The 24974-nt window shown below is 37.8% G+C and overlaps 1 protein-coding gene across 1 annotated transcript; it reads left to right on the top strand.

Annotated features, from left to right (window-relative positions):
* The first annotated feature begins 942 nt into the window (after positions 1 to 942).
* ZC2HC1B (zinc finger C2HC-type containing 1B) lies at positions 943 to 24605 on the top strand. The gene is made up of 8 exons (XM_039869788.1): positions 943 to 1132; positions 2688 to 2797; positions 3189 to 3308; positions 3850 to 3988; positions 14462 to 14601; positions 17832 to 17940; positions 23656 to 23740; positions 24181 to 24605. Exons 1-7 carry the CDS (start codon positions 943 to 945, stop codon positions 23724 to 23726), a joined length of 879 nt encoding a protein of 292 aa, XP_039725722.1. The 3' UTR covers positions 23727 to 23740; positions 24181 to 24605.
* Positions 24606 to 24974: the final 369 nt, after the last annotated feature.

Below are 24974 nucleotides of genomic sequence, written 5' to 3'. Positions count from 1 at the left end.
AGCCTTTTTTTTATCTTTTATATTTGAGTTTCTCCTTCATTTAACTTTTAAAATACTTCTACGGTTGAATATTAAAAAACAATAGCAAGAAGTGAACATATTATGATTATAATCCTTCACTCATTCACTGCTGCATATGAAATGCCAGCAGTAAGTATTATTCACTGGCCTCAATAAGGGGATCTGACCCCAAACACCACCCCCAGGATGATGTTCCCCATCCTCATATGCTTATCCATTATAATGGCACCCCTTTCCTGATTTGAATCAAAATCTACCAGTTCTACCTGGTCCATTTTATCTGTCTCTTCTACTTCCTCTCAGGTAGGTGTTTATTCCAGCAAAGAGAATTTATTGAGAGAGAGAAAGCCATTCCCAGGAAAGTTTATCTTAAATCTAATGATTAGGCAACCTTTTTCATACAGTCTGATAACTTGGCATGCCTTCATTTAGCACACAAATAGACCTTCCATTCTAGTAGGAATCCCTAAAGCTGTTACCATTGGATTATTGATTACTATACTAAGGTATTAACTTTGTACTTATGTCTAAGCAAAGGTATCAGGCACTTTGTTTAAGAATATATTAAGTATTAAATAATTATACTCTGATTGCCCAAAGGATATGGAATTTACCTGATTAGTGAAGTGAAAGTTTTATTAGGAGAGGAAAACACAGGTGAGTTTACAAAGGACCTTTTTAAGAGAACGAAGGAGCTGGTGGGGAGGGAAAAGAGAGTGAGGATATTAAGCTATTGAGGTCTCCTCCAGTTAGTCATTTCTTCTCAGGCAGGCAATTCCATGAAACTAACATAATGTGCTCTTGGATCTTATACAGATGGCAATCAGGAATTATTTCCCTGTGAAGTCTGTGGAAGACGCTTTGCAGCAGATGTTCTGGTAAACATAAAGACATTTTGTAGATGTGTTTCATTGGAGTTAAATGAACTGTCAAGTTAGAGAGGAGGCCGCAGTGGCAAAGATTAAAGACAGATGTGCAGGGAAAGCAGGGGAAGAGAAGCGCATAACCTATGGTTGGCAGGCCCGGAGGACACGGAGGCAGATCGATGCTGCCCCATTCAAAGGGGAACTTATTAAACATAACCCTCTTACCAACAGGATACCAGATAAAAGTATCTTGGCACAGCTGATTGTCTCTGGAGAGATTTTGGCTCTTTTGCCTCTTCTATAAGCATCAGAAATTCAAATTTTAAGGCCAAAACACCAGGGAAATTAGCTAGTCAAGAGGAATGAACATTGAATTTAGAGCATCTGGAAACTTGGCTTTTAGCTTCAAATTTGTCACTAATTCTGACAAGTCCTTTAACCTCCCTCTGTTTCCTGCTTTGCCACGTATGAAGACAGAACCCTCCAATTTCAGGGATTTTATGTAATTTGAACAAAATGGATGTAAAGCCTTTTCCAAGATTTAATTGTTAAACCAGTTTCAAGCTAACTGCGTATTAAGTTTCTTGATTGATGCCTATAAAGTGGAATAAAAGCTTGATTTATTTCAAAATTAGGGGGTCAAACAGGTATTAGGCCCCAATATTATAAAAGGATTCTCAAGAAAAAAAATTAAAATGAAGATGTTAGTTGGGACATTTTAGATCAAGGACACACATCAAACTTAAAGGATTCGGAGTACAAACCTTACTACATTTGGGGCAAAGGACTATAAAATGAGGTTGTAGGTTTTATTTCTATGGAGAATTTAAAAAATGAAATACCTATTCTTTTAATTAACTTCAGCTAGAGCTTCCAGAATCTAGAAGGGGACCTCACAGGGCCTGCTGTGGCTTGGCACTCCACCAGTGTGCTGCCTTTGCCTTCACCAGCCTGGGGCTGTGCCCCATGGAGAGGGTGTTGAGACCCAGGAGGTTCCATCTGAAGAGTGATTACTAATATCAAGTGTATCTTGAGTTTTACTTCCTAGGCCTATCTCTAGTCTACAGAGAGGATTTGATCAACTGATCTAATCTTTCTCTTCTAGTTTAAAATGGTATGGTTTGTTTATAGCCAGGTGCAGTGATTTTCATAGAGCCTGTATTTTGTTGGGTTTGGACAAAGCAACTGTGTAAGTGATAGCTATTATGAGTTACAGATCCACCAAGGAAGAGGATTTAGAATAGAAGGCAAAGATGTTAGCATAACCCCATAGTGGTACAGTAACAGACTTTGTAAAGTTGGTACACAGGTAGAGCTCTACCTGTGTTGGTCCCTTGGTTTTTGTACTCAAAATGCTGAATGCTTAAAGGACTACTGGCTGGAGTAAAGAGTGTTTTCCCTGCCAATTGTCTTGCAAATATTATAATATTTTTAAATTTAATATGATAAGCTTACATTTGCTCTGAAATAAATGACTTCATGAATGTGAAATGTTTGGATGAATTAAAGGAAAATGTCTTCATAACTTAAATGGAATTGGTGTGTTCTTCATTTATTTGTATGGTTGTCCCAGTTGTCTTTTGCAGATGTTCTCAAATATTTCTTTGAAACCTCTTCACTCCTGTTCAGGAGTTAAGTGGCTTAATTTGCTGTATGTAGAAAAGTGGCCCAGTTAAACTCAATTTTGAACTGCTGAACGGTAAGAAGAGTGTTTCTGAGAAGATTCCACTGATAGGAAGCTGTTTTCCTTTGCTGTATGCAAAGGGCTATTTCAAAGGGATGGTAAAACTGAATATTAAGGCTGTTGGGACTCAAATTTCCTACTATATTACTGGGTGACTTGCTCTTGGAATTTAGAAACAGTGAAGGCAACAATAAAAGAAATCATCAACAAAACTTCATTGGTTTCAGTGAGTACCTGAAAATAATAGCTCAATATCAGAAATATTTATTTCAGTTTAAACGATAAAGTTTGTCTTTTCAACATTATTTAATGTTAAAACCATTCATACAGCTGAAGTGATAGAGCTAAATATGTATAACCGAATTTGAAGTAAGTCTCTTTAGCTGTAGAGGCCTTTTATTGACCTTGAACAAACATAATATCTTGTTATGTGTAACATGGGTGAGGAGAGCCAGATGGATTTGCTCTGCTGTGATTTGAGAGTTAGAGAATGAACTTGGCTCTGCAAAGGTCCAACTCAGTCACTGTAGTGGGGGCTGCCTGAATACACTGTGGCATTACAAACTTTATGATTGTACATTTAAAAAAAAATTTCATCCCCACCCTTTCTTTTCTAGGAAAGGCATGGACCAATATGTCGAAAACTCTTCAACAAAAAACGCAAACCTTTCAATTCCTTAAAACAAAGATTACAAGGCACTGACATTCCCACTGTGAGGAAAGCGCCTCAATCCAAGGTATTATCTGTATCTCCCTTATTGTTCCTGATTACATCCCTAAGTACATTAAAGCCTCTTTCTGGCTCTCTGCCTTCATTTTTGCTTGATAGTGTAGTATAATGTCATGTAAGTATAATCCACCTTTACTGTTTTCTTTTTAATCATGCTTACTTAGATTTCCAAATGTATTTCAGATACTTTCCAGATGTGGCAAAAAAGAATCTTGTTTATATTTTCATTAGAGTAGCATTAAATCTAGCAATTCCCTTGGAAGAAAGTCACTTTTAATCTTACATTTAAGTCTTCCTTTAAAGTTTTGTAGTTTCTTTGTTTATCTGATTGTTATTTTGTGTTTTCCTTCACTACTGTGACCTGTGAATTTTACGACTGTATTTTCCAAACCTCTTTTAGTACTTTTGAAAAACAAATTCTCCTTTCTCTTCAAATTTCACAGGCCTGTTTCCTTCCTGTAAATACAAATCCCAGCTTTAAAAAAAAAAAATTATAATAGCGAGCTATGTACTTTAGGTTAGTATATGTTGGTTTTATTTTTTTATAGCCTCAACCCGTGAGGAAAGCTAACTGGAGACAACAACATGAAGACTTCATTAATGCAATTCGATCAGCGAAGCAGTGTACACTAGCCATTAAAGAAGGCCGACCTCTTCCACCTCCACCCCCTCCCACCATTAACCCAGGTGTGTGGCCAGTGTGGTTTGCTTTTGATATTTACTCTTAACCAATCGAGGCTATGATTTTTGACCCAATTATCATGCCTCGCTTCCTCCTATGCAGTCTAAAATTAACAACAACAATTAAATTATGTAAAAGTAGTTTTATCAAAAAACTTATCCTATTTTTTTTTCAGCTCTACCAAAAGATTCTGTTTCCTCCTCTTCAACATCAGTGCATCACTGTCCACAGCCATACTACCCTAAAGTGTGTGATCTTGGAAGCTAAGCAGGGTTGGCCCCGGTCAGTCCTCAGATGGGGGAACATCACTGTACCCAGTGTCATGGCATTACATAACTGCAGGGGACACAGTTCACGTCATGTGTTATGACAATGGAGCTGTGCAGAACCGTTTAAGTAGTTCTATAATGGCTTCCTAGTGTAAGATATAGACAGCTTTTTAATTTTTTTGAGATAAAATTCCCATAACATAAACTTAACCATTTTAACCATTCTACACTGTACAGTTTAGTAGCCCGCAACTTTTTTACCCTAAACTTGTTATTTTGAAAAATTTCAAATCTACAGAAGAGAGTAAGGAATAATACAATAATCACTCATATACTTTCCACTGAAATTTGACAAATGATGACATTGTCATATTTTTTATCTCTCTTTTTTGGCAGAACTATTTGAAAGGAAGTTTCAAAATTCATAACACTAGCTGTTTCAGTATGCATTTCTTAAGCATAAATATATTTTTCCACAAAACCACAATACTACTGTCACACTGAATATATAAACTCATATTTTCCCAATTATCTTAAGAATGTCTTTTAAAGTTCTCTCCTCATTCCCCAGCCACAATCCAAGATTCGGTCAAGGTTTATACATTGTCTCTAGTCCCTTTTAATCCTGCACAACACCCTCGCTAGACCAATGATCTTTTACAATGTCTCATGTTCTGGATTTGTCTGGTTTTTTATAGTCATGTTAGTGTTTAATGTGTTCTTCTATCCCCCATCTTTCTGTAAATTGGAAATTAGGGCTAGAGGCTCGATTAGATTAATATTAATCCCTTATCAGTTATAGGATTTTCAAATATCTTCTTCCATTTGATGAACTGTGTTTTCACTCTCCTGATGTTACCTTTTGATGCAAAAAAGTTTTTAATTTTAATCACGTTCAATTTATCTTTCTTGTTGCCTAGCTTTTGATGTCAACCCCCCAAATTACTGCAAAATCCAATATTGTAAAACTTTACCCCTATGTTTTCTTCTAACAGTTTTATAGTTTTAGCTCTTACTCTTACACTTAGGTCTTTGACCCAGGCTGACTTAATTTTTGTATGTGGTGTAAGGTAAGATCCCATTGGAAGTTAAGTATGTAGTTTTATATGTGGTTATCTAGTTTTCTCAGCACTGTTTGTTGAAAAGACTGTTCTTTCCCCATCGAATGGTCTTGGTACCTTCATCAAAAATCAATTTTACCATGTATGAGAGGATTTAGTTCTGGACTCTATTCTATCCTATTTGTTTGTATGTCTATCCTTATGCTAGTACCACACTGTTTTGATTACTGTAGCTTTGTAGTAACTTTTGAAAGTGGGAAGTGTGAGTCTCCCAAGATTGTTTTAGCTATTTGGGGAACTTTGAGATTCCACATGAAATTTTAGGATTTTTTTTTTAGTCTTTGAAAATACCATTGGAGTTTCGTTAGGAATTGCATTGAATCTGTACATCATTTGGGTACTATTGTCATCGTAACAAAATTGTCTTATATCTATGAACACGGAATGTCTTTTCATTTATTTATGTTCTCTTAATTTCCATTAATAGTGATTTATAGTTTTCAGTGTACAAATCTTTCACATCCTTGGTTAAATTTATTCTGAAGTATTTTATTCTTTTTGATGTTATTGTAAATGGAATTCTTTTCAGATTGTTCATTGTTACTGTACAGAAATGCAACTGATCTTTAAGCATCGATTTTGTATACTGCAACTTTGCTGTATTTTGTTTATTAGCTCTAGCAGTTGTGTTTTGGTGTGGATCCTTTAGGGTTTCCTACATATAAGATTACATCTTTTGTGAACAGAGATAATTTTACTTCTTCCTCTCCAGTTTGTATGCCTTTTATGTGTCTAAACCTTCTGGCTAGAACTTCCAATACTATATTGAATAGCAATGGCAAAAGCAGATATCCTTATCTTGTTTTCCATTGAGTAAAATGTTAGCTGAGGGTTATAACTGGCTATTTAAGCATAAATAACAGCATATTATGGAGATTATAACATGTGAAAGTGAAATGTGTGAAAACAATAGGACAAGTTTGAAGAAAAAGAACATATATTGTTGAAACATTCATTCACATTATACGTGAATAGGTATAGTATTATTTGGAGGTAAGTGTTATCTCATAAAGATGCCTATTTTAAATCCTAGAGTAAACACTCAAAAATATTGACAAATTGCTAATAAGACAATATCTGGAGTGTAGATAAAGTGGAAAAAAAATCATTTCAAAAGAAGACAGGAAAAGAGGAAAAAGGGAACAAGGAACAGATGGAATGAAGAAAAACAATAAGATAGTAGACTTAAAACCTAATTATATGCACAATTGCATAGAAATGATGTAAATACTTTAGATAAAAAGCAGAGATTGTCAAACTGAATAATTAAGCAAAGTCCAATTATATACTTTCTACAAGGAACACACTTTAAATATAAAGACACAAACAGGCTAGGCAGGTGACAGAATGAGGAGGGTGGGTCCTGTGGGCCTGGAGAGCCGCCGACACCCTCCCTAAGTGACAGCTGCTCCTGCTTCAGCAGGGTGATGCCTCAAAGGAACATACATCCTGAGTTGCAGATCTAATTTCTCAAAGGATGGCAGAAATGCAGGTTTCCTGATTTATAAATATTAGAAGCTCAGTTTTTTAGAATCCTCAAGTTCGAATCTCAGGTTAGAAGTCAAGCCATGGTTTTCCTTAGCAGGGCGATGAGGACCAGAAGGGTTATAAGGACCCTCGCTGGGACATTCCGTGTCTTGATCTGGGCTGGTTACATGGGTGTGTGTGGCTCGTGAACATTTCATGGAGCCATAAACTTATGATTTGTGCCTTTCCTCTCAGATAAAAAGGTAAAGGCAAATAAACACCAGCAATGTCAAAACAACTATAGATTGGTGTGTTTAAAGCATGAGAAAAAATATACATGCAAATAATAATCATAAAACTGAAGTGGCTAATAGTAATATCAGGCAAAGTAAACTTCAGGGTAAGTATTATTGACAGAGATAATGATTAAAAATATATATTCATCCAGAAGAACTATCAGTTCTAAATGTTTATGTATCTAGTAACAGATCTTCGAAGAACATGAAACAAAAACTGACAAAACTGGAAGGAGAAGTAGACAAATTCACAATCATATTTGGAGATTTTATCATTCCTTTCTTAGTAACATAAAATAAGCAGCAGGAAAATCAGTAGGGATAGAGAAAACTTGAACAATGGTATCAATGAGTTTGACCTAATTGACGTCTATAACCATAATGTGGCACGCAAGAACAGCAGAATACGGGTCAAGTACATATAGAACCTTCACCCAAGACAGATGAGGTGCAGGGCCACAAAGTGGGTCACACAGTAAGTCTAAAAGGATTGAAACCATGCAGACTATGCTATTTAACCACAATAGAATTAGAAATGAATGATGAAAATATATCTAGAAAATTCCTGAATATTTGGAAATTGACAACTTATTTCTAAATAACCCATGGATTTAAGAAGAAATTTCTAGAGAAATTAGAAAATATTCTGAACTGAATTGTAATGAAAACATAATTAAAATTTGTAGGATTCAGCTAAAGCAATGCCTAGAAAAGAAGTTGATAGCTTAAAAAGGGGAAAGGTTTAAATCAATTACTTTAAGCTTGTTCTTTAAAAAGTTAGAAAAAGAAGAACAAATTACACCTAAATAGAAAGAAGAAAATAGTTTCCTATCAGCAAAGGAGTCAGACAAGGATATATTTTATCTCCCGAGTAGTTTAATCTGTATGCAGAACGTATCATGTGAAAAACTGGGCTAGGCTCAGGAAGGAGGAGTAAAAAAATAGGTGGAAGAAATATCAATATCTTAAGATATGCAGATGGTACCATCTTATTGGCAGAAAGTAGTGATGATTTCAAACAACTTCTGATGAAAGTGAAAGAAGACAGTGCCAAAGCACGACTGCATTTGAACATCAAGATGACAAAAAACATGGCCACAGAAAAAATACACAATTTTAATGAAGACATCAAACAGATTATGAAGGTAGGTAATGAAGACATCATAATTGTTAAAGATTGTGCTTACCTCGGCTCGATCATCAATTCACAGGGAGACTGCAGCCAAGAAATCAAGAGAAGACAGAGACTTGGAAGGGTGGAAATGGAAGAATTAGGAAAGATCACCAAGAGCAGAGATGGGCTGTTAGAGACCGAGCGAGGCCAAGGTCATCCACACCCTCGTAGTCCCAGTTGCTATGTATGGATGCGAAAGTTGGAGAGTAAAGAAGGCTTATAGGAAAATAATTGATTCATTTGAAATACAATGTTGGAGGAGAGCTTTATGGATACCCTGGACCACCAGATAGACAAACAAGTGGATCTTAGAGCAAATTAAGCCTAAAACATCACTAAAGGCAAAAATCACAAAACTGAAGTTGTCCTACTTCGGGCACATCATGAGAAGGCAGGGCACTTTGGAAAAGATAGTAATGCTGGTGAAAAACAGAAGACTTCAGGAAAAGGGGAAGACCAAATATGAGATGGATTTCCATAACAGAAGCCATAGGCAGGAGTCCACAGGAGCTGAGCAGGGCCGATGAGGACAGGGCATTGAGGACATCACTCATTCATAGGGTCACCAGGAGTCAGAGCTGACTCAATGGCATGTAACACATAAGAAAATGTAACACATTGATTTTGTTGAAATTTGTTAAAATATTTTTAAATATTTTAATTTTTAAAAACATATGATCATCTCAATAGATATAGGCAAAGTCCATGACAAAATGCAACATCCATACATGTTTAAAAAAGAAAATACTTAGGTAGAAATAGAAGGGGACTTCCTTAATAAAGAACATTTTTGAAAAGTGTGTAGCTAACATCACACTCAATGATGAAAAGCTGAACATTTTCTCACTGAGATCAGGAAGAAAATAAGGATGAACTTTCTGACCACTTCATTCAACACTGTGCTGGAGAGAGTACCCAGTATAATAAGGTGGAGGGAATATATATATATATATATATAACATATATGCTATATATACACATATAATTCATAGATCAAAGAGGAGAAAATGAAGTAAAACTACCTTTGTTCACAGATAGCATGATCATAAATGAGTAAATATAGAATATCTTAGGAAACTATGAAAAAGCTACTTACCGGAATTAAAGTGAATTAACCAGCTTTCAGGATATAAGATTAATATACACAAGTGTATTGTATTTCCGTATACAGGCATCCACAACTGAAAAATGAAATTAAGAATACCACTTACAATAATGTCAAAACATTAAGTACTTAGGTATATATTTAAGAAAATATATGTTAGACCTATCAAATAAAAACCATAAAACATTGCTTAGTGAACTTAAAGAGGAACAAAATATATGGAAAGATATACCATTTTCATGGCTTGGAAGACTCAGGATAGTGTTACGATGTCAATTCTCTTCAAATTGATCTATGGACTCAATGTAATTCTAATAAAAATTCCAGCAAGTTTTCTTTCCTGAGTAAGAATTGACCAGCTTTTTCTAAAATTATATGGAAATTCAAAGAATTTGGAATAGTTAAGATAATTTTGAAAAAAGAATATAATTGGAGGACATAGACTTGCCATTAAGAGTTACTACAATGTTCCGGTAATCATGACAATTTGGTACTAGTGCATCAACTGAACAGAATAGAAAATCTAGAATTAGACCCTCGTCCCCCATCTACAGGCAACTGATCTTTGACAAAGGTAATCCAATGTGGGCAAGGATAACCTTATCAACAAATCATGCTGGGATAGCTTGATATCAGTATGAGAAAAATGAACCTTGATCCTTCCACCATATACAAAAATTAATTTAAATGGATCATTGACCTAACATAAATGCTACAACTATAAATTTTCTAGAAAAAAATAATCTTGGATCTAAGAGTCAAGAAGTCTTAGGCAGGACACAAAATATGCTAACAATTTTAAAAAAGGAAATTGATAAATCGAGTTTCACCCAAATTGAGAAAATCAGTTTTGAGAAACATCATTAACAGAATGCGAAGGCAAGCCACAGGCTGGGAGAAAATATTCACAATACAAAAATTAGGCAAAGGATTCATATCAAAAATATATACAGAATTCATACAATGCAATAAGACAAACAATCCAATAGGAAAAAAAACAAGAGATGTACTTGAACAGACACATTAAAAAATAATGGCCAATAAGCACAAGAACAGATATTCAACCTGATTCTCATCAGGGAAATGTAAATTAAAACCACAGTGAGATATCACCACATACCCACTTGAACAGCTAAAATTAAAGACTGATGATAAGAAATGACTAAGATGTGGAACAACTGGAAGTCCCATACACTGCCAATGGGAGTATAAAATAGTACAGCCACTTCACACTATTTTCTTAAGCATACTTAACTGTACAGTAACTGCAATCTTAGGTATTTATGCAAAAAACTGAAAACATATCCTTGAAAATTAATGTTCATGGTAGTTTTATTTATATTGCATAAATTGGAAACAACTGGAAATGTTCATCAACAAGTAAATGGATAAACAAATTGTGGAATATTTACAAAATGGAATACAACTCAACAGTAAGAAGAAATTGCTACTACACATGCAGCAACATAAACGTCCCTATTATATGAAACTATAGAATAGGCATAACATTTTTAGTGACAGGAAAATGGATCTTTGGTTGCTTGAGACTGGGTTTGGGAGAATATTGACTGAAAGGGGCATAAGGGTACTTTTTTCAGTGATGAAATTGTTCTATATTTAACTGGTGTCATTTCACAAATGTATACATGTGTCAGAACTCATTGAATTGTACATTCAAAATAGGTGCATTTTACTGTATGTAAATTAGTCCTCAAAGTTCATTTTTAAAAGTAAAACAAACAAACAAAAAACCCTGTGTAATCATGCTATAAAATCATCTGGAAAATAAATCATCTGAACTTCTATAACAGAAATGATTTTAGTAAATGCTTCACTTTTTCTGGGTGCTAATGAAAAAGTGGTCAAAACAATGTGTTGTCTTAAGATTTTCAGTAAAAAGATTTTGATAATACTTTGGCAACAAGCTTCATATAACAAACACATCTTTTATGAGGAATAGTTCATTTTAATAGTAGAAGCTACAGAGTTGAATGGCTAGCTTATGGTTCTTTAGTTGAATAAGCGAAACCATGTCAGATGTCTTGCTATGTGGATTTCTGTCATTTTCACATTGGATTTAAAATGTGGAGATTATTGGTTTTTTTTAAATAATTCACATTGTAAGGCCTCATCAAACGTACATTTATTTCTCTGCTCTTTATATTTTCATGCTAAAATGTAGTTTATAATTCAGTTCGCTCGTGTGTCCTTACTATAATTTTATGCACCAAACAAAATTATTATTTACAATAGCACATTTCATTGGTATTCAATTGTTTTGATTGTTCGGGCATTTTATATTAGCCCATATATATTCTCAGGTTTACGTACTAGAAAATGTGTAGAGACACAATTAGAGATATATATTATGGGCTCGTTTGCATGAGTTTGTAATAATTTTCATTTTTTTCAGCATGATTCTGTATTTCATGACTCAGTTTTTGTGACACGTATATATTTGTTCTAATTCTTACTGTGTTAAGTCTGCCAATCATTCAGTTTTCCGTGATGTGATAGTTAATGAGAAAAGTGACATTGAATATTTATGATTGGGATTTTCTGTGAGGCCTGGGACATTTGGTCACTATTTCAGAGGGCTATATAGACATGGGTAGTCAGCAAAATGCTTGCATTTTACAATGATTGTTTTTCTACTTTAAATTTTTTTGAGATCTGACCATCTTCCACATAGTCCTCATACAAATTCATGTGTAGTCCAACTTTTAAAAACCATTATTTATTGAAATAAATAGTACATAATAGTTATTTTTAATGACATCGTTATTGATAGAGGAAGAGGAAACTCAGATTAAGACACGAGTCGTAGAACACGTAGCTCAGTCACGCTATGTTCAGATGATTGTTGCTGAAAAATACCTTTTCCATTCTCAGGGTATTTACCTCTCAGGGTATTTCCCTTCCTCTGCCTCTGTTAAGTCAGGGCTTCATCTCCCTCCTACGGGCTCCTGGAGGACCCAGTGCTTCCTAGTTTCGCAGCTCACTGCATGGAATGGTACCTCTCTGCTGCTTTGCCTAGTCTTCCGAGTTGTCTCTTCTAGTTGTTTTTGTTGACAGGGAAATACACTTCAACTTTGTTGTCTCCATGGTGGCTTATGGTGCCAAACACACAGAAGGGTAGCGATGGATGGACAAGTGAGGTTAGGGAAGCATCACAGCCGTTGCCATAATCTCTGTCTTTGCCTGAACTGATTAGGGGTCACGGTAACAGCATTTTTAATATAAGCCGTGACTTTTCAGCTGGTGAGACTGAAGCTGTTCCCACCAAGCCAGGAGCCGAGCCCTTGACGGTTTTCTACAGCATTGTGAGTTTCATGTGATAATGGCACTTTCTATTTCACTTTTTCTAAGCAGTTTCATTCTGGTTTGGTAATTGGAAACACAACCTTGCCAGACCTGTTTCTTTATAGTACTAGTATGTTCTACCCCGCCCACTGTGCCGAGCCCTAGTGTGGATTATTTTAGTTAACTTTCACAACAACCCGATGAAAGAGGTGATATGTAGGTACTGGGGAAATTGAAGCTTAAGGAGGTTGAGAAACTTGCCCAAGTTCACACACATAGCAAGTGAGGAGCTGGGGCTCAAAACCAGTCAGGCGGGTTGCAGAGCCTTCATCATTTCCCAATGCTGTCCTATTTTATTTTTTTCAAGAAATTTATCACTGTGGGAAAATGTTGTTTCTGTATTAGAATGCCTAGTCCTTGATTACAGAACCATGTATCCCCAAGTATAAAACAGTGCCTGACACATAATAGATGTTCAATATGTATTTAATCAATGATTAAGTATTGCCTTCTAGAGTGTGAAATAAAAGGTTTGGTTAAGCGCTAATCGCTTATTTCATTCTAATTTCTTCCAATTCTTACATTGTATGAGTATTCATTTTAGGAAATGATTTCTTAAACTGGAAAGCTCCCCATACTGCCTAAAAGGAAACCTTCAGGAGACTCTTAACTTTGAAGAAATCATTGCCTTAAACATTTACCCACATATGTAGGAATTTTGACTCCACACTAACCCAAACTTCCATACAGAGTTTAAGAATGCTGCTGTGTCAGATCCTTCCTGGGCGGAAAGTTATTCTCTTATGTTGCTCATATCCACCTTGTTATCCCTTAAGAAAAGTTGCCTAAAACCAAACCAAACCAAACCGACGCCTCTGCTTGCTTTAGAGGGGTAGGCTCCAACCTGGCTTTGCTGTGAGCATCTCCACGTTCTAAGCTGACCTGGGATCTTTCTCACTTCCCATTTCTCTCACTGTCTAGTAATTGCACATGAGAGCCAAGCTGAGAACACTGGGTATTTCACAGAACCAGAGAGGACCTACTGCCCACAGAGCTGCCTGGGAGGTTCTAACCCTGGAAGCTGAGCTGTTTCTGGAGCCATTTTCCAATCACCCCTCCTTTTCCTTTTCTCTTTTTTGAATCCCTGCCTTTTTCCCTTTTCCTACCTCCTTCCTGAATGTATTATTTTCCTCCTGACTCCGGAGTTCGGACTAAAACATCGAGCAGTGCAGAAGCAGTGTGTCTTTCTGCCAGTGACACTGGTTTCAAATCCCATCCCCCAAACCCACATTTTGAAATATCTTCTCTCCCTCTGTAGTGCCATAACTCCTGTATGACTTTCTGTCCCACCCAGTACCACAACGTGGGCTTTTGCATCTTGTATGCCCTTCAGGATCATCGATACTAACATTCTGTGATTCTAGGACTACTTTTTTTCTGTAAGCATCCACTAAATAATCCATTTAATTGGAATGTTCCTAAGTATAATTAATTTTCTAAAAAACATATCGTGTAAACATTTTAAGGGCACACTGTTAATTGAAATAAGTGCATAGGTAGCACGATTTTCCCCTTCCGTGGTCTTTATTTGAGTCCTCGCAAGCCTCCCCTCTGGAACAGGCTGTCTCAAACCAGAGTTTGAGACCTTGTTCTTTCAAGTTGGAGCAGAGTCCATATCCTATGTTATTTCATTTCAGAGTTATTTTTGAAATGCTAATTGCCTCTTATTATCTTTATATTTAGATTATATTCAATGCCCATATTGTATGAGGAGGTTTAATGAAAATGCAGCAAATCGACATATCAATTTCTGCAAGGATCAATCTTCTCGTCGAGTCTTTGATCCAGCCCAGACGGCAGCCAAGTTGGCATCCAGAGCCCAGGTAAATCTCTCTCCCTAGGTGTTGGATTTGGGCCCTTGCATACCTGAGGCAAGTAGGTAGAGTTTGATGGGGAACCTAAGCTACCCATCCTGAGAAAATGTAAGGATCGAGATAGCTGGTCACTGTCACTCATTCTCATGGGAATTGGCTCCTTTTGAGTTTCCAGCTTATAATACCTTTGAGTGTTGTAGAAAAAGTAGGAAGACTTGAATATATAAGTAGTGTTTCTATAATATTATAGTATTAAACTCTGTCCAACAGTGGTTATCAGCCTTAACGATGCAGAAAAGAATTATGAAGCTGAAGTGAAGCTGGCCTGAGTGGAGGAAGCTGTCGCTCCTACAGGCCATGCGATTTGCTCTGTAGAGAGGAGTCTGCAGGCTTTTATTTAAAGCTACAGAATCAGCAAGTTAAAGTGGACAAATGGAAGCAACTGTTACAATTAGGTACAAATAAGTAAAATGACAAGTTGACCAGGAAGACAAAGATTTATAAAAACAGAACTAGAGCCAGCAAACAGCTCTACAAACATCAAAGGTCCCAGGGACATAACTTACAGTATAGCATAAAAACTATTAGTTTTATAAACATGCCTCAAACACCAAGAAAAGATTAAACTGGTTCACATACTTAAGAGTATGAAACATGTTCGGAAAGAGTTCCATGAAATCCAGCAGCGAAGAGGGTGGGACTCTCTCCAATAACACATATCCCACGGACTCCGGGTTCTGAGCTCTGTCTTCACACATATTAGACATTTACTGAAAATCTGCTCTGTACCAGACACTGCTACGTGCTGGCTGATCAAGGATTTGTAATTCAAAGGAGGCGGCGGCTTTGGAAACAGTGCAGCAGGCAGGAGTGGTAGCTGACTAATACAGGAGCCCAGTGGAGGAAGAGGCCAGTGGGATTCACGGACAGCTTCAAAGAGGAACAAACGTTTTCCCCTTAAATATCAAATGGGTTCGCCAGCCTAGAGCTGGAGTTGAGAACCACATTGTGGACAAAAGGTCCAGCCTATGGCCTGAAGAGCCCTGCTGGAAAGACTAGAGCATAGAGCGCTGCTGGGGGCGGTGACGGGGTGGCACAGGCAAGCAGGACGGCATCAGATCTCAAGCTGGGTCAGGGAGGAGGAAGAGAGGGATTAAGTGGATAGATGCCCTCAAAGCTGAGGCCGGCCAGCCCGAGGGCCTGGAAGCAGGAACTGTGAAGTCCACGGGGACCCAGAAAGTCCTTCCCATCTTTCCATCTCACCTTTTTTTCCTACTGTGCTTCGCTTCCTAGTCTCTCTGTATACGGCCTTTCTTGGCTTTTCTGTCCAGTTGTCTATTATCAGCCTCACGTGTCATTCTCTAGGCAGCGTAGACCGGTTGGGCAGTGTAGACTGAAGTGACATGAGATTGGTGTTTTAGAAAGATCACTTTTGCAATTAGTGTTCGAGATGAGTTGGTGGGAGAGCAGCAACAGGGACAGGATGAGGGTCTGGGACCAGAGGACTGGCGGTCGGGGAGTGGAGGGAGAATTTAGGAAATAATTGATGGGACTGAGAAGGTGATTAGATAGAGGATAAAAGAGGATCAAGGTTGACAAGAAAGTTTTCAGCTCCAGAGCTTAGGTAGATAATAATACTAAACAGCCAGATAAAGAAACACAGGAGGGAGGGAGGAGAAAGGTGTGTTGGTGGAGGAGGCAGGGTGGTTATGAAAAATAGAGTTGTAGAGATTCAATCTTTACACCTGAAATAGTATGAGAAGCAGTGCAGTGTAGAAAGAGCCCAGATTCTGCGATCAGTAGTCAGGGTTTGACTTTCAATTCCGTAATTTATTGTGTGTAGGTAAACGTGGACAAGCTACTTAAATTCTCTGAGACTCACTTTAATCGGTACCTTGTCAAGTTGTGGGGAAGATAATAGATAGTATAAGGACCTTCACATAGGGGGTCCCTCCACCTTTCCTCTTTTCCCGTTACCTCGACTTCCTTCCCCTCTCTGGTGGTCCTTTCTCGTAGGTAGGAGAGGTACCACAATTTTGAGGGGATGTGACTGCATTGGGCTCGAATTCAACTTAGTTTTGAAAAGGTTTTCTGAGTAAAATTTTCCTTATACTTTCTAAAGCAGTAAAGGGTGCGGTACATTTCTTCGAATGATCCTTCTGACCAGTCCACGAAGTTAGTGGGGATTTAGTGGGGCCAAAGGGAGCACTGGGAAGCAGCAACGGAAGTGCTTTTTATTCCTGAAGGAGGCCAGCTGGCCGTCCTGAGTGTAACCAGTGACTTGGCCCCGGTCCTCTCCTTGTTTTCCAGAACTAAGTGGTGATTGGGAACACAGAAGAAAAATTGCTTGCTTGCTGAATTGCTTGCTTTCTCAGTAAACTCGCTGCCCAGTGGATCTGAACGGCAGCGCTTGTTCCCCTGATGCCAGCTTCGCCCTGCCTCATAGTGAAGCTTATTCAGAAGTGGAACAAAAAGGGAGGGGTGGTTTCAGTTTGAAGGGCTGCTAACAGCACAGCTGAAGTGTGTTTCTATTTTAAACATAATCGACTTTTTAAAAAGTGTTATACCCTTAACCAAAAGAGACCAATATGGGCCTCTGAAAATAGCTTTCTTTGTCTGAATGGGGATGAGCTGCCTGCTATAATCTCATAGCTGTCCTTGCCCAAGTGAGAATTCTCATTCTGAGTAAGGTTATCTTTAGGTAGTTCCCATGGAGATGTTGGTGGGATCAGCAGCAAGGTAAAAAGTAGCTCCCAAGGAACCTTCTGGTCCTTATTCCACATTAATATAACTATTCTGCTGTTGCTCCTTAGCGGGGAGGGGTGTGGTGTGGGGATGTTGGAATTCCATGTTTAAAACATTTGCTGCCTGCCAACGTCTGTTTTTCTTCTCTGGTCATGTACTTAAAAACAAAATCATCTTCAAGTGCAATGAAAAACTAAAATGTTCCATAACTATCTTTATTGACATTAAGTGATTTCTTATGTCACCGTGCGACTAATGTTGCAGGGTTAACATATCACCATTCCCGCAAAGGCCTGACTATGGAATGAAGGCTCCAAATCCCAGACAGTGAGGACAGGAACCAGGTTACCTAAGGTGCAGGGTGTGCATGTCCCTTTCCCCTGGGTTCAGTAGGTCCCGGGAGATGACTCTGATCTGCTGCTAGTTAAGTGGAAACAGCTTCACTCTTGTGTGCTACCTGACGTTATGGAACTGTTCCCTCTCTCTCTCTGTAGGGTAGGGTGCAGATGAGTCCAAAGAAAGAACCGACGGTAACCAGTGCCGTGGGTGCTCTGCTACAGAACAGGGCCCTTGAGGCCACGAGTGTGGTCCCACCCAAGCCAGGTGAGTCGGAGTGAGCATCTCAACCATCAAATGACTGGGGAGCACTGTTGGCTTTGGGATTCATCGGCAGCCAGCAAAAGCGATGACATCTAATGCTGCTTTTGGATATAAAGATACGTGGGTTTGTTTGAGGTTAAAACTTGCTTACCAAGAGGAAATAGCTCCTAGTTTAGCAGGACTAAGTAACTCTGACAATATACAAAGTCAGATCCGATGACAGCAGCAGGGTCTAGAACCATCATTTTTTGATCTAGTAAAATTGAAGAGAGATGATGATTTGGAGATAATAGCGTGTCGGATGTGTTTGAAAATAAGGGAAGAAAATGAAATCACTATCTCAGAGAGATAGCTGTACTCCCATGATCATTACAGCATTTTTCAAATAGCCAAGATACAAAAACAACCTAAGTGTCCATTGACGAATGAATGAAAATGTGGTATGTGTGTACACACACACACACACACACACACACACACACACACACACACACACAATGGAATATTATTCAGTCATGAAAAAGAAGGAAATCCTGCCATCTGTGACATGGGTGGGCATTGAGAGCATTATGCGAATAGAGCTAAGTCAGATAGAGAAAGACAAATACTGTGTGATCTCACTGATAGAGTTAGAACCTAAAAAAGTCAAATTCATAAAAACAGAGAATTTAATGGTGATCAGCGGGGTGGGAGTGGGGTGGGAGAAATGGGGAGATGTTGATCAAAGGATACAAACTTCCAGTTATAAGATGGGGAGCTAACATACAGCGTGGTGATAATAGAGTATTACGTCCTTGAAAGTTGCCAAGAGAACAAATCTTAAATGTTCTCACCACCACACACGCAAAAGGTAACTATGCGAGGTGACAGGCGTTAACTTACTTTCATGTGATAATCATTCCACAGTATATTCCTATATCAAATCATCACTTTTTACACCTTAAACTTACACAATGTTATATTCAATAAGGCTGGAAAAAAAGAAAAAGGGGACTTGCCTTCCTAGAACTAAATAATTTCTTCAAAGTTTCAGAAAAGCACAGCCACCATTACAGTACTGACTGTATATGAGGTCCATTTCATTTACTCCTCACAATAATACCCCAAATGTTTTAATCTGCATTAGGGGAAACTGAGGCTCAGCAAAGACGTAATTTGCTCAAAGCACACTACTGGTAAACAGTAGAGCTGATTTAAATATTTATTGTGCTCTCCCTTTGTGTTGAGCTTCATTAATAAATGTGGTATTTTTATTTATGGTCAGCATACACTATGAAGGCAAGATGAATTCATTCATGATCCTATGACACCTCTGATCAGGAGTCTTATTTTGAAAGTATTATCAGAACCAGAGTAAGAACTGCCAGTCTCACAGTTCATAAAGTAACAACACAAGAAAGTTTATTATTAGTTTTTAAATTCTTCATGAGTTGCTTATCAAGGGTTAAAATTTGAATGGATATTTTAAAATGTCCCCATAGCCCTATACACACAAGTCACTAGTTTTTTCCTGATCTGTGAAAACTTAACAACGAGGTAGGTTTTAGTTTTCACACACACAAAAATAAATAGTAATTCAGTAGATATGTATTTGTTTGGTAAGACTTTCACTAACGAGCTCTTTCTTAGCTATAATGTAATTTCTTTACATTATGGTTTATTTTCTTATTTTTTCAAAGAATATATTATAATACTTCTAGTAAAAAGCACTCCTTTGAGTTTGAGGTCAAAGCTTATTTGCCAAGAGGGAATATTTCTTGGCTCTCCAGGACTAGATTCCTTTCAGCGTGCAAAGTCCAGTCCGAGGACAGCAACGGAGAATAGGACCTTGGTTCCTTGGTCTGGTAAACTTGGAAAGAGATTGGAATGGGAGAGGACAGCACATCAGGTGTAGTGTTGAGAATAAGAAGAGTTTCTTTCTTTGAACGAAATGATTTCTTTAAAACAGCTGCAAGGCATAAGTGTCCTCAGAATTCATGTATCTCAGTGCATTAAGCCAGACGTCATAATGACACCATTCGGATAGTAGAAAAGAGATTAGGAGGCCAGTAGAACAGAGATTAGGAGGCCAGTAGATCTAAGCAAAATGGTAATACTTTTGTTTATGACTAGTTAATGGTGTTTTGTAACCACTTGCGATGTTGCTAAGTAAAAGGCACAGTTCTGAACATGGCCCACACCAGGTTCTATGCCACCACCTGACCTCGCCTTCCACTGCTTCCTCTCGGTCCAGCTCCAGCGGCTTCGGTGCTGTTCCTGGAACATACCAGGCAACCCGGGGGCAGGGTCTTCGCACTGGCTGCTCTCACTGCTGAAACCCTAAGCACTCCACTGCTGAGTCGCACTGCCCCCTCCTTCACTCCCTCTGGTTCTTTGCTGACTGTCATCTTCACAGTGAGAACTTCCAACCTCTGTTCTTAAGGTTAACTAAGCCCTCCACAATGCCCTTTGCAGTTTTTAAAAATGGAATTTGTCACCCTCTAATATTCAACATATATTTGGCTGTCCCCCACTAAAAAAAAAGAATTGTAAGTTTTAAGAAGGCAGGGATCTATCTACTTTGTTTTTTTTTTTTAAATTGTACTGCTGTATTCCTCCCTGTTAGGATTGTTCATGGCACATGTGAGGTGTTCAATAAATACTTTTTGAATTGAATGATGGGAGAAAGTAGGTATCTTGCTTCTATAATTTCTCACTTAAATCATTGTCATATGAATAGCATTGTCATGTTAATTAGCTTTAAGAGATAGCTTTTTCCTTTATTTCAGGCTTAAGATGCATTTTTAATTTATTCTTTCCTGTGGCCTCACCTGCTTACATTTAAAAACTAAAATCAGTGTTAGCGTGCCTTTAAATTAGTCACATTTCGTTCAGAACTATTCTGAGAAGGAAGCAGAAGTATATTAGCGGGGTGTGAATTCTCAGAAATGTTTAAGGCTGGGAGAAAAAAACCTATGCTAATGGAAACAGGCCCATGTGTGAAACATTCGCATCTACTATCCATTTTTTTTTTTCTGGTCGTCATTCATCTTTTTGTAATATGAGGGTCTTTCTAAGATTGCTGTTGTTGTTGAGCTTTGCTGTATCTAGATTGACAATTGGTAGTTTAGGCCACTTGGTGTCATTTGCCCTCCACAGTGAAGCCTATTATTGTCTTTCCTCTAGCTGGTAGTTAACCTCCCCAAAACTCTGGCTTTCGTTCTTCAACTCTCTCTTGTAAAATATGCATTTAGTATCTCCTGCGTATAATACTTTTTTTCTAAATTCACAGTCTGGGGAGATTCATGTGTGTAAGTCACAATCCTTATCTACCCCAGAGTCTTATGAGAAGATATGCTTGAACAGGAAAATATGCTACAAGAGAGCCTGTGATGTTTTATGAAGCTGACACATAGCTGCCATGGTTGTTTCTTATGCCCACGGAGTCTTAAAAGTCTAGCGGGGAGAGCAGTCAATACTGAACAGTGGAATGTAAACTAATATTTTACAGTGGGATGTAAAAGTCCTAAGGGAATAGAAGAAAGATCAACTGTGCCTGGGAGGCTTTCTGGATGGGGTGACCGTCTAAGAGAGGGGAGCTCGGTGAAGGCGGAGGCATTTGAGATGAGCTTTCAGGATGAGCTAGATGTTGACCAGTGGAGAAAAGTTGCAAAAGGAATGAGCAGTTTGAAGGTGAGAATGCAGAGGACAAACTGAGGAGACAGTTTGGGGTGTGAGTAGAAATTAGAGTGGAAGGCTAGCCCTAGAGCCAGGAGGGCCATCGTTTCTCGGGGAGGTGCCCGGGTTCTTAATGTCGATGCCGTATAAGTAAGCCGGTGATGATGGCCTGGGAACTGCTTGTCTCTAGCTGCCTTAAGTTAGCCTGCCAGATTTCTTTTGAGAAAAAGCATTTTTTAAAATTATCATGTCAGAAATGAATGCTTACTGTAGGAAATACTGGAAAATGAAGTATAAAGAAAAAAATCCATAATTCCACACCCTGACAGGACCACTGTAAATGCTGATATCGTTTTCCATTTTTTTCCTATTTATAATTCTTTATTTTCAGTTTTCCTTTTATCAAAGTTAGAATCATAGCCCGTGAACACATCTTGAGTTTTTATTTTCACTAACAAATTTTGAACATTTCCCTATGGCAAAGAGTTTCCTTAAAAACATAGCATCATAATGCAAGAATACAAATGTAATTTAGTTATTTTCCTAATGTTGAACACGTAGGTTGTTTCTACTTTTTTTGCTATAATAAATAACTCCCTTCTTCAGGGACAGCAGTCCACACTTAATTGTTTACTCTTCTAAGCACTTTAGCTCTTAATCTTCATTCATCTTCACAATAACGCAAGGAGGTAAATGTATCATTCACATCCCTAGTTTATAGATGAGGAAAGCACAGAGGAGTAAAGCAACTTGCAAAAGCAATTTAATAGGAATGGTTAGAGCCATTGTCTGCTTTGGGAAACTGGGTCAAAAAATATAGACAATAAGGAGATAGTTACATATATAGTTTAAATGTATATTATATATCATATTATTTCTATTTATTCTTATAAATATATATATATTTATAAATGTTAGGAAACTGCTTTAGAAAAAGGTATGGCTCTTCCTTTATTTCCACAATGATTCTAATGTTCGGATGGGAAATGAGTGTATAGCCTAGTCAGCAAAAATCTACTGGTGGCTATTTTCTCAAGGCTTTTGATAAGAGCGACTGATTTGCAGGGAAGGTACCTCTGAGCTTCAGCTTTTCCAGCACCTTTATATAGAGAGACAAAGACCACACCACTATGAAGGTGCAGTTCTGGTTTCTAGATCTGTACCACTTCATGTGTTTAGTGAATTACATTTTATAGCTTTGTCGGGCAGGCTTGGCTTTCATTTCTGGAGCCAGTGGGTTTGATCAAGATAAGCAGCTTCTCTGCACTAGCATCCCTTCCTTACCTAGCTTAATTGTGTAGCAAATATAGTGAGTATTGAAGGGTCATTTCGTCCTTTGGAAGAAATGAAATTTGTGGATCTTTGGGTAAAATGAGCACCGAAAGCTCTTTCTATTCCTATGTCCATTGATAGTTTGAGTCGCAGTTTCCCTGGGTTGTTTGGTTACTCCCCCTTCATAAAACACTCATTGGAGACCTCTGAGACAGAAGAGACTTATTCCTTTTTACAAAAAAAAAAAAAAAAATGGTTTCTCCGAGAATTCTGTCCCACACCATGTGGTCCAAAATAGACTATGGTGTGCCTATTTCCATACGCTCCTACCTCTCTATACTTAACAGAGCTGCTGGAGACAAAGGCAAAGAACCCTATTTGTGAAACGAGCCCATCACTGTGTAAATAAGCTCTGAAAGGGGAGGCATCTCATGCTTCCATAAGGCTTATCAGACCCATGCTAGCATAAGAGCGGGCAGAGAATTGTGAAGACATGAAAACCGAGGCAGCTGTGGGGAGAGGTGTTGGGAGTCGGCGGGCATAAACGGTGGCCCCCTGAGGTGGTGGTCAAAGGGCCTGTCCATGGGTAAGCAAAGGGGGGAGAAAGCTCCTGAGACCGTCCCTGGTTTTCCTTATTTTTTTGGCCCAGGATGGAGACTTGAGTATTTGTCTATAGCTACAAAACAAAACGGGATACAGACTTTGAATCCAATGTGAGGATTTCATAATCATTCTTTTTTTCTCGCTGTTTGCTTTTACATAATAACAAATCTGTTTATGTCTGCAAAGGATTAGCAGTGGACCCTGCTTCTGGAGCAAAACTCAGACAAGGATTTACTAAATCTTCTAAAAAAGATTAACTCCTAGAGGCCAGGTAAGAAAAAAAAAAATTAACCTCTAATCCAGGTGTTGCTGGTCATCCAATGTGCAAGACAGTTAATGAGCCTTAAAGAGAATGAATCCATAGCTGACAAACCAAAGAGAAATGTGGGCAAATCCTTAGTTATGATAGTGAAATGTATACTCTTGAAACTTACTCATTTGTTAAAAATATATTTCAAAAATGATACTTGTTGATTCTTAACAGGAAAGGGGAATGTTTTTTTTATTTTGACCTGGCCCCTTTTTCCAAACATACTGCCCCCCAAAAAGGCAAAAGTTCCTTCAATTGAATGGAAGAGGATTGGTATGATGTTGGAGACTTTTTCGATATTGTGACTTGTTTAAAATAACTAGAATTTAAAGAGGCCCATTTAACATTCTCAGTGTGGAAACAATGATGCTCTAATAAATGCCTTTTCTTTCTGCTTTCAGACTGGGTCCCTGAAACTCATCAGCCTGGATGGCTCCGCACCCAGTATTGCACCTCGGTACATGTCTGTTTACACAACTATGATTCCTCTTGAGACATCATGTGTAACAAGTAAAAACTAGCTTCAAATTTTCTTATTTACTTCCTTCAAAATATTCAAAACAAAATCGTTAAACGACACATTAACCTGTGTGATAATGCTTGATTTAAAGATGCACTTGAAGCATTTTTCTAATTGGACATTTAATAGGCTTTTCAAGAAAATGTTGCTTTGATATTAGAAATTTTTAGAGAAAGTCTTTGGAATGCTAACATTATTTACTTAATATGAAAATCATTTTTTACCTAGCTTCATTCTACATACTGGCCATGAAACCCCAACTTTGCTATTTGCTCCTAAAAAGCATTAAACTATCGATAGTAATGACTCCTATTTTAAATGTCCATCTGTATACCACGTAGAATTGTCTCATATACACCAGTGCACAGTTGGTCTTTGGAGAAAAACACTGCAGTGGAGGCAACAGGTTACAGTAACCTTCCCACCCTGTAAAAAGGATGCTCTACGTGGCCCCACATTATTTATTGATCATGGCCAAATCAGAAGTGAACTGTTCATCTCACCATTGGTTTATATAGCTCCAATGGGAGGTGCTAGCTCTACTATTTTTTTCTTTGTTACCCTAAGGGTTTATAAGCTCTTTTTGTAGGATCATTTATATTTAACTTATGCTTTTTAATCTAATAATTTTTATTTTTTCTTAAACTCAGAGAATTATAATTAGGAATTCATTAA

This window comes from Pteropus medius, unplaced genomic scaffold (genome assembly GCF_902729225.1).
Source record: "Pteropus medius unplaced genomic scaffold, Ma_sr-lr_union100, whole genome shotgun sequence".
Lineage (NCBI taxonomy): Eukaryota > Metazoa > Chordata > Mammalia > Chiroptera > Pteropodidae > Pteropus > Pteropus medius.
This window is presented reverse-complemented; position numbering and strand designations above follow the sequence as displayed.